At 53.0% G+C, this 10,000-nt stretch overlaps 1 protein-coding gene across 1 annotated transcript in view; it reads left to right on the forward strand.

Annotated features, from left to right (window-relative positions):
* Positions 1-10,000, forward strand: part of dgkg (diacylglycerol kinase, gamma) — an 85,966-nt gene that overhangs the window by 58,741 nt on the left and 17,225 nt on the right. The window contains 2 exon segments of the mRNA XM_083921127.1: positions 1-28; positions 6,327-6,528. The exon segment at positions 1-28 is cut by the window's left edge and continues 63 nt beyond it. Coding sequence (XP_083777253.1) covers positions 1-28; positions 6,327-6,528 — 230 coding nt within the window.

Genomic DNA, 10,000 nt, shown 5'->3' on the forward strand with positions numbered 1-10,000 from the left:
GAAGCTCAACGAGTGCATCGAGGTGGAGGTGAGTGGGGACGACCACGCACCACGTGACCACGCACCACGTGACCACGCACCACGTGACCACGCACCACATGACCACGCACCACGTGACCACGCAACCACATTATCCAAAACCTTGAAAACATTAAAATTCAAGCATTTCCAAGGTTTTCCAGCACAGCTTCAGTAAATTACATATTTCTGTGTGGACACCCGTGTTCAGGCGCCGTGACACTCGTGTTCGGGCGCCGTGACACTCGTGTTGGCGCGTGGACACTCGTGTTCGTGTGTGGACACTCGTGTTCGGCGCCTTGACACTCGTGTTCGTGTGTGGACACTCGTGTTCAGGCGCCGTGACACTCGTGTTCGGGCGCCGTAACACTCGTGTTCGTGTATGGACACTCGTGTTCGGGCGCCGTGACACTCGTGTTCGGGCGCCGTGACACTCGTGTTCGGGCGCCGTGACACTCGTGTTGGCGCGTGGACACTCGTGTTCGGCGCCTTGACACTCGTGTTCGTGTGTGGACACTCGTGTTCGTGTTTGGATACTCATGTTCGGGCGCCGTAACACTCGTGTTTGTGTGTGGACACTCGTGTTCGGCGCCTTGACACTCGTGTTCGTGTGTGGACACTCGTGTTCTGCGCCGTGACACTCGTGTTCGGGCGCTGTGACACTCGTGTTCGTGTGTGGACACTCGTGTTCGGGCGCCGTGACACTCGTGTTCGTGTGTGGACACTCGTGTTCGGCGCCGTGACACTCGTGTTCGGCGCCGTGACACTCGTGTTCGGGCGCCGTGACCCGTGTTCATGTCGGACGGTTTTGTAACTGACACATAGATTACATAATTATTTAAATTTCTTAATAGAACATAAAGCGTGTGTGCAGGACACAACAGCCGGTTTGATTCCCTGTCTCTGGGCTGACGGACGTTTAGTTGCTCGCCTCATTCTGTCACCGCGCTGCTTCATCCGTCCCCTGAGACACGGAGAGACACGCGGCTTCATGTCCAACGCTCTCCACACGTTTAACTCATTAAAACACTTCTTTGATGTTTGTTCTCCGGGAATCGTCCTCAGAGTTCTGCACAAACACCAAAACACCGGAGTGTTGTTTACAAATGGAGTTAATCTGAAATGAGGACGACCCGAGGGTTCGATCCCTCACGCCCATCCCCAGCTCGTATATTAATATCCATCCGTCTTCATCTTCAACCTCTTGTCCCTGTCGGGGTCTCGGGGGCTGGAGCCGATCCCAGCTGACATCGGGCGTGAGGCGGGGTCCACCCTGGACAGGACGCCAGTCTATCACAGGACACATAGAGACAAACAGAGACAGACAACCATTCACACCTACGGGTGATTTAGAGTGCCCTCCCACTGTGCGTGCGTCCCGTGCCCCGTGCTTTAGGGTCCTTGTCCCCCCCTCCAGGCCCGTTTGTACTCACACTACCTGGGCCTCGGAGAATGCTTCTTGCTGCCTATACGTCATCACGCCGTAACACGTCACACGCATTGATGACGTCATGGCGATGCGTGGCTTTGTTTCCAGATCTTTCCGTAGACCTCTGAGTTTTTGTGCGTCTTGTCGACTGTTTTTGAATCTTTTCATCGACCAAATCTGCAGTAAACACTCCACCTCCGCATCACACCAACGTGAACCTTTCACCGCCATTGTTTGAAATGTCCGCGCATGGTCCCTCCTTCTTTTTTCTACGTCCCAACAGGCGCACAGGAAATGACCTCAGAACCGCCGTAGGCCTCGTGCTCGTACACGTGCGCACGCTCGTGCACGTACACGTGCAAACGTGCTTTACTAAAGCCCACCTCTCCCAAACGGGCCGTGGACGGCAAGCGTGCCGCTCCTAGACGTGGTACGGTTGCACTCACACTGGTCAAAGGAACCAGACTTTAGCCGTGACACGTGCTGGGTACGGAGGAACAGTGGGAGGGCGCCCTGAGAGTCATCAATGAACCGAACACCTGCACGTCTTTGGACTTTGGGAGGAACCCGGAGAAAACCCACGCAGACACGGGGACAACAGTCAAACTCTCCATCGGTACTCACACGTGTGTTTTCAAGTGAGTGGTGAGAGATTTCCCCTCCGCTCCTGATTAAAGGCCCAGCGTCGTCTCGTCCGCGGGCGCTTTTCTAACGGCGTTTGTGTTTAATGAGGCGTGACTCAGAAAACCTTGGTCCTCTGTGACTAATGCAGCCCATCAAAGCTCTCACAGCTGATCTCAGAGCAGCTTCCTCATGTGAGTGCACTTTGGAAGATGCTGTTTACGAGGATGAGGGGGAGGATTTCTGCGTAACGGGACACAAACGGGTCCAATCAGAACCTGGGGACCGACTGTGAGGCAGTGTCACTGTGACCTCGACCTGAAGGTGCAGCTCTGTCAGGTGGATGCTCACCAACACGCCAACACGCCCGGGAGCACAGAGGCCTTTCTTCTTCTCTTCTTCTGTGAAAGCGTCAGATCAAAGTCTCTCTCGTGCTTTAGAGGATGATGTTCTTTATGAGCACATCAGATGTTTAATGTTCTATTTTTAAAAGTTTATCAGCACAAAGAACAAAAACAGCCTGAGCACTAGATCTAAACCAGAGTCCATCACATGCTCACGTGTCGGTGCGTTGGTTCAAGTCCAGACCAAAGTGTCACAGCCAGACGCGCTGAAACTTGCAGCGTTCTGGCACCTGTCAGTTCACACCAGTGAGACGCATTATCGTCTCCATAGCAACGCCTCTCTGTACTTCCGTGACCTCCGACGTTTCAGGCTTGTTCTCGTAGCTGGATATAATTTGTTAGCATAAGTTAGCATTAGCTTCCTCTCACTCAGTGCATTAACATACGTCTTTACTCAGAGAGCTCAGATTCACAGGAACAGAGCTGTAAAACACTTTTTCCTCATGAAGAAATTTCCAACAAAAAGAACGAAAAAGGACAAAATGGGGTAATGTAGCGTCTTTCATCGTAGCTTTATAAAATATTAATGAGGACGGAGACAGTGGGAAACTTTCTACAGCTGCATTTATAAAGAGATGAAAGAGAGAAGATACTTTTTATTCCCTGATTCACTGCTTTGTTCTGGATTACGGCGCTCCCTCTCCTTGTTCACTGTATTGCTTACTCTCTCTCTCTCTCTCTCTCTCTCTCTCGCTCTGAGCCTCCGTCCATAACGTCCTTTTCAACCAGCTGAGCGTTTGAGACTCGTGCAGCGGACTTTAGGACTCGGTTGTGGAGTAAACATGTGACGTGTGTCCGTTCTAAAACCAGCTGCTGGAGATCTGACGAGCTGAGTCTGAGGAGACGACATCAGCAGGTTTGAGTCCAGACGAGTCGGCTCGGTTCACACCGCCGACACTTTCACCTGCAACACACTGAAACAGTTTACGCCGCGTTGCAAATCATCGGTCTGAACCACGGACCCGTCTGGGTCTGCTCTCTCAGCCTGATCCAATCACCTCATCATCAGATCAGAGCAGATCATTTCCTGTGCTGCGTTCTTCTTCTTCTTCACTGGATAAAAGTGTCGACTCTACTTTACCGTGTTGTTGTGGCGCCTGTTCGACCACACGTCACATCCCACTGAGCTCTGCATCCAATCAGCAGCCGGCTTCTCTCAGGGGAGAAAACGTCCCCGCTCTCCCACAGGGGAACAAACAGACGCTCGAGGGTCTCATTTATAAATTAGGGGCGTTTGGGCGAGATGGACCCGCCTCATTCTGGGTATCTGACCCTAATGGAAACGCACCTATTCAAACTGTGCGTTGCTGTGTGTGGATATGAGTGGGAGCAGCGGACTGCAGGGTGCACGCCTGCATGCTCTCCTCAGCTCGGCCCCCAGGCGGCTGTTGTACTGGTATCTGTTACGTAATGTTTCACAAACACATTATGTGAAGGTTGTGTGGCGGCTGTGACTCAGCGTGAATCAGGCGTTCACGCTGAGTCACAGCAGCGTGTTGTTGACAGTCTGGATCCAGATGAGGGACAGTTTAATTCAGAGTTGGGCCAAACGGGGCTCCTGTGTGCTGACACTGGTGCTTCACACCCCTGCACACTTGGCTCCGGTTCAGCTGATGCGTCAGGACAAAATCAATCTGCCCGTCGTAAACAGATCACTGGAGCGCAGAGAGGAGACGAGCCTGGACCTGTCTCACTCTGATACAGCAAATCCAACACTGCAGCTGTAATGTCTGCAGTATCCTTTAGCCTAGCTGTTAGCATTAGCTTCGTCTTTACTCAGAGAACTCAGGTACACAGGAGGTCATTTCCATGCACTGTGCCGGGCGACCCACAGTATTTTGGAAGCTGACTTTATACTGGAAAATCAACACGAGTGAAGAGAAGAAGCAGCAGAAACAATAAAGTGATAAAAGACTTGATTCACAGGAACAGAGCTGTAAAACACTTATTCCTCATGAAGAAATTTCCCACAGAAAAGGACAAAATCGGGTACTTTAGTTACAAACCGTACTGTGCAAAAGTTTTAGGCTACTGAGGTGAGGTTGTGGAAGACAGACAGAAGTCACAGGTCAGACACCACGGCAAGACTGAGCACAGCACCAAGACACGAGGTGGAGCAGCAAAGTCTCTCCAAACACAGATTTAATGCAGACCGGGGTTTCAAGATATGCTGCTCGAGCTCTTCTGAAGAAGAACAAAGAAACGGGAAACACTAAGAGTCGTAGACGCAGTGGTCGGCCAAGGAAACTTAGTGCAGCAGATTAACGGTGTCCTCGATGCTGAGAAATACCTGCAGATACTTACTCCATCATGCAACACCGTCAGGGAGGCGTGTGATTGGCTCCACATTTATTCTGCAGCAGAACAACGAGCCCAAACACACAGCCGACGTCATTAAGAACTATCTTCAGCGTAAAGAAGAAGAAGAAGTACTGGAAGTGATGAAGTGATGGTGTGGCCCCACAGAGCCCTGATCCCAGCATCACCCAGTCTGTCTGGGATTATAGACGATATTATTGTTGTGGTATCTGAAACTCTGTCCTCCTCCCCCCCAGCCCGATGCATCCCTTCCCTCGACCTCTAAACCTCCCGCTCGATCGTCTCTCCCCGTCTCCCCCGCTGAGGTCCTTGCCCTTGGACCTTCCAGCCGTCCCATCACCTCTCCCCTTGACCCTCGTCCCTTCACTCTTCTCCAGTTTGTCACTTCTGAACTCCTGCCCTTCCTTATCAACACACTGCCCCCTCCTCCTAAAATAACCAACACTGGACCCTTAAATATCAAAAGCTACAAACCTGTATCTCTTCTTCCCTTTGTTCGCTTGATCTGGTGAAAGAGTGTCCTCCTCGCCCTGTAGGCTTCAGCCCCCCAGGTCCTCATCTCCACCCTTTAAGGATTGAGTGACATTGATGAGTCACTTCTTCCAGTTGACACAGAAAAGATTATGATCTGCTACGCCGACGACACACAACTATTTCTGTAATCATCTGACTCTCAGGTGAAGGCATGCCTCGCTGCCTGCCGGGCTGACACGCCTGACCAGGATCAACCTTAAGGTCAACCTTGACAAGTTTGAGCTCCTGTTCCTCCAGGGGAACAGGTTCACCCACCAATACCTGTCCATCACCACTGACAACAGCGTGGTGCTGTTTGACCCTGAACTGATGTTCTCGGCAAACATTTACAACATCAGGAGGACTAGTCCCTTCCTCAGCAGGGAGCCGACCCCAGGGGCTGCTACCGTCAGACCTCTGCAGCTAACGCAGAATGCTACTGTTTGCCTGGTATTCAACCAGCGAACAACACTGATCTTTGCTCACTACACTGGCTCCGTGTTTCCGTTTGTATCCAGTTAAAAACTCTGGTGTTGGCAAACAGGGAAGTGAAGGGGCTTGCTCCCTCTAAAGGTTCATTCCTGCTCTGGTTAGCTCCTCCCACAGACTCAGACATAGGCTTCTGTGCGTCCTCTGCGTCCATCTCCTCCGTATTTGTGTCTGTATCCTGAAAGCTGACGGATGCGTACAGATACGGAGCAAACGTTGCAGTACCACCTGAAATCGTGGGGGCAGTGTCGGGCACCCTGTGGTCGCTCATCTCTGTTCTGGCTCCACGGTGGGGGAACGAACCCTCTGGAGGCAAAGCAGCAGAGTCAGTGTTCATCTAAAGACGTTTCAGAACAGAACTGAACAAACCTTGATGCTACTTGCGTCTTGTTTCTTTAAAACCTCTCTAACCTTCAGTCCTGTAGCACTCAACATGTGTTGGTGTATTTGTCTGACTCTTTAATGTAAAGTGAAGTGACGTGTCTTCAGTGAGTTAAATGTTAACGGAGATGTGTTTCTGGATTCCTCTTCAGTGCGACGGGATCATCTTGGACCTCAGCAACACTTCCTTAGAGGGCATCGCCGTGCTCAACATTCCCAGCATGCACGGCGGCTCCAACCTGTGGGGCGAGTCCAAGAAGAGGAGGAACTACAACCGCATGAGCAAGAAGGTTCCTGACAGGACGCCGGCCAGCACCGTCACGGACGCCAAAGAGCTCAAGTTCTGCATGCAAGGTGAGTGAGAGCCGATGGATGAGGCCGTGCAGCCATGACACCGTTATATTACAATACAAGTGATGAGGAAGTGGTGTGAACAGTGACAACCACCAAACATGTGTTTCACATCAGAGCCATGAAATGACCTTCAGTGTTGTGAGCACCCTCTTTAGTGGTGATTGTAGGGACTCTTCTCATGCTGCTGCAGAGGTTTGTGTTATTTTCAGCAGCATTAGTGGTTAAAAAAGACCTTTGAATGCCTTCACCGTGCTGCCCCAGGCTAACCACTGTTAGCCACGTCCGACTGTTAGCATCTCTCTAGGCCTTGATCATGGTTGATGGTTGGATGGATTTTCCTGCTAATAAAGACCCTGGGGCTATTTCCTACGGACTGACTCTGTTGAAATCGTGTATGTGGAGCTCGTTAACAGACACATTTGGGCTCAGTTTACTTTATTAACACCCGTAGGTAGATTTGTTGTGCGGTCACTGCTGATATCATGTCTTCTCATGTTCTTCGTTGACGGTCACACGTCCCAAGCATCAGCAGATAAATAAACTGTGTGTTCATGTTCTGTGCACACAAAGGTCAGTTCTTCATCACACACAGATCCACTCAGACCACAGGGCCGTGTCCTCTGCAGCTGTCGTCAAGTGTGAGGAAATAAACCAGCAGATCATAACAAAGTTAACCAGCAGAGATACAGGAGGGGGAGTCTGACAGACATTCACCCGACCAGTCTGACGGAAACATGGCTGCACTTTACTGAAGGGAGAAAGGAGTCAGGATATAAATGTATGAGTCTGTGTAATGTCCCAGACTGTTTGGGGAGAAAGGACGTCGAACTCATACAAGAAGAGCTAAAGTTAATCGACCAAGCTAAACCCTTCATCAACTCTTAATGAAATCAATCAAAGTAGAACGAGTGACAGTAGCAAACAAAGAGTCTCTCACTGACTCTGAACAAAATCAAAAATACAAAAGGCCCCCGCTGTGCGTAATGGTTCGAACGTCCGCCCTCCTCGGGTGGATGCTGAGCTGGAACCCCGGCCCACGTCTACCGCGTGCCTCCGTACGGCACGACACGCCACACAAGGAGTCCACCACAGACAGATCCAGAGGGAGAGAGCGCCCGAGAGACAGTGCCAGAGAGACGGGGACTCCACCCTAACCCTGCACGGTGACCGCCCCGTGCTGCACACCTGGAGTACTGGAGAGGAGCCCCAGAGACAGGAAGTGGAGCGGACGAAGGAGCGAGGGCCGTCACAGTCTGAGTTTCCTATTTATTTAACCAGCTAACGCGACGTCACGTCTCTTTGGGAGGTCGTGTTTTCCCCAGTGAACAGTTTGGTGCGTGATGTTTGTGTTTGTGACACGTACACGACTTTTCTCACGTCACCGTTTCTCTCTTCTTCTTCTTCTCCTTCTTCTTCTTCCTCTTCTTCCTGCACGTTACCAGATACATGTTTAAATAAACCATATTCCTCTCTGTGCTGAGTGACGTCCGCTGTTGCTCTGTTCTTCACAAACACTGGAACGAACCCACTCTGTGCTTCGGCCAAGGTTTCCTCTCCTTTCATCCCACTTCACTTCGTCTCTAAATCTCTGCGGCTGAGCTGAACCTTGTTTCCATGGAGATCTCAGGGCTGCACTGAAGAAAGGAGGAACAGGACGACTCATTTCAGTCGCTTCACCCTCTGTAGATCCAGTCTTTGCTCTTATCACAGCGGTGTGTGAGGGGAGGGTCTCCCAAACCTCAGGGGAGGGTCTCCAAACTTCAGGGGAGGGTCTCCCAAACCTGAGGGGAGGGTCTCCCAAACCTGAGGGGAGGGTCTCCAAACCTGAGGGGAGGGTCTCCCAAACCTGAGGGGAGGGTCTCCCAACCTCAGGGGAGGGTCTCCCAAACCTGAGGGGAGGGACTCCCAAACCTGAGGGGAGGGTCTCCCAAACCTGAGGGGAGGGTCTCCCAAACCTGAGGGGAGGGTCTCCCAAACCTCAGGGGAGGGTCTCCCAAACCTGAGGGGAGGGTCTCCCAAACCTCAGGGGAGGGTCTCCCAAACCTCAGGGGAGGGTCTCCAAACCTCAGGGGAGGGTCTCCCAAACCTGAGGGGAGGGTCTCCCAAACCTCAGGGGAGGGTCTCCCAAACCTCAGGGGAGGGTCTCCAAACCTCAGGGGAGGGTCTCCCAAACCTGAGGGGAGGGTCTCCCAAACCTCAGGGGAGGGTCTCCCAAACCTGAGGGGAGGGTCCCCAAACCTGAGGGGAGAGTCTCCCAAACCTCAGGGGAGGGTCTCCCAAACCTCAGGGGAGGGTCTCCCAAACATCAGGGGAGGGTCTCCCAAACCTCAGGGGAGGGTCCCCCAAACCTCAGGGGAGGGTCTCCCAAACCTCAGGGGAGGGTCTCCAAACCTCAGGGGAGGGTCTCCCAAACCTGAGGGGAGGGTCTCCAAACCTCAGGGGAGGGTCTCCCAAACCTCAGGGGAGGGTCTCCAAACCTCAGGGGAGGGACTCCCAAACCTCAGGGGAGGGTCTCCCAAACCTGAGGGGAGGGTCTCCCAAACCTCAGGGGAGGGTCTCCCAAACCTCAGGGGAGGGTCTCCAAACCTGAGGGGAGGGTCTCCAAACTTCAGGGGAGGGTCTCCCAAACCTCAGGGGAGGGTCTCCAAACTTCAGGGGAGGGTCTCCCAAACCTGAGGGGAGGGACTCCCAAACCTCAGGGGAGGGTCTCCCAAACCTCAGGGGAGGGTCTCCAAACCTGAGGGGAGGGTCTCCAAACTTCAGGGGAGGGTCTCCCAAACCTCAGGGGAGGGTCTCCAAACCTCAGGGGAGGGTCTCCAAACTTCAGGGGAGGGTCTCCCAAACCTCAGGGGAGGGTCTCCCAAACCTCAGGGGAGGGACTCCCAAACCTGAGGGGAGGGTCTCCCAAACCTGAGGGGAGGGTCTCCAAACCTGAGGGGAGGGTCTCCCAAACCTCAGGGGAGGGTCTCCCAAACCTCAGGGGAGGGTCTCCAAACCCGAGGGGAGGGTCTCCCAAACCTGAGGGGAGGGTCTCCCAAACCTCAGGGGTTCTTCTTTAGACTAACTAAGTGAAAAGGGTCTTAAAGAGAGGGTTTCATGGACCAGTTCAAGTCACAGACTGTGTCTTTAAATCGGACATGTTACACTGCCATAAACACGCCCTCGGACCAGAACTGGCTGCCTGAAACCTGCCCCTGGGTCCCGTCTGCCAACACTGGCAGGAACTGCCCCGGCCTCCCGCGAGAGGCTGCTGCCCAGAAGCCCAAAGACACAACTGGCACATCCTGCACCATACCACCACAGCAGCACGGCCTCCTCATAGACTGAAGTCCCGCCACCGGTACAACAAGAGCTGCTCAGGTCCACCCCTGAGGACCTGTCTACAGAGGCACAGCTGGCGGCAGCCCAGAGCAGGAGCAGGAGTCAGCGGGGCCCTCATGAACCCTCCGTTACATCCATGACCCTGGAGGCG

This window comes from Echiichthys vipera, assembly GCF_963691815.1.
Source record: "Echiichthys vipera genome assembly, chromosome: 10".
Taxonomy (NCBI): domain Eukaryota; kingdom Metazoa; phylum Chordata; class Actinopteri; order Perciformes; family Trachinidae; genus Echiichthys; species Echiichthys vipera.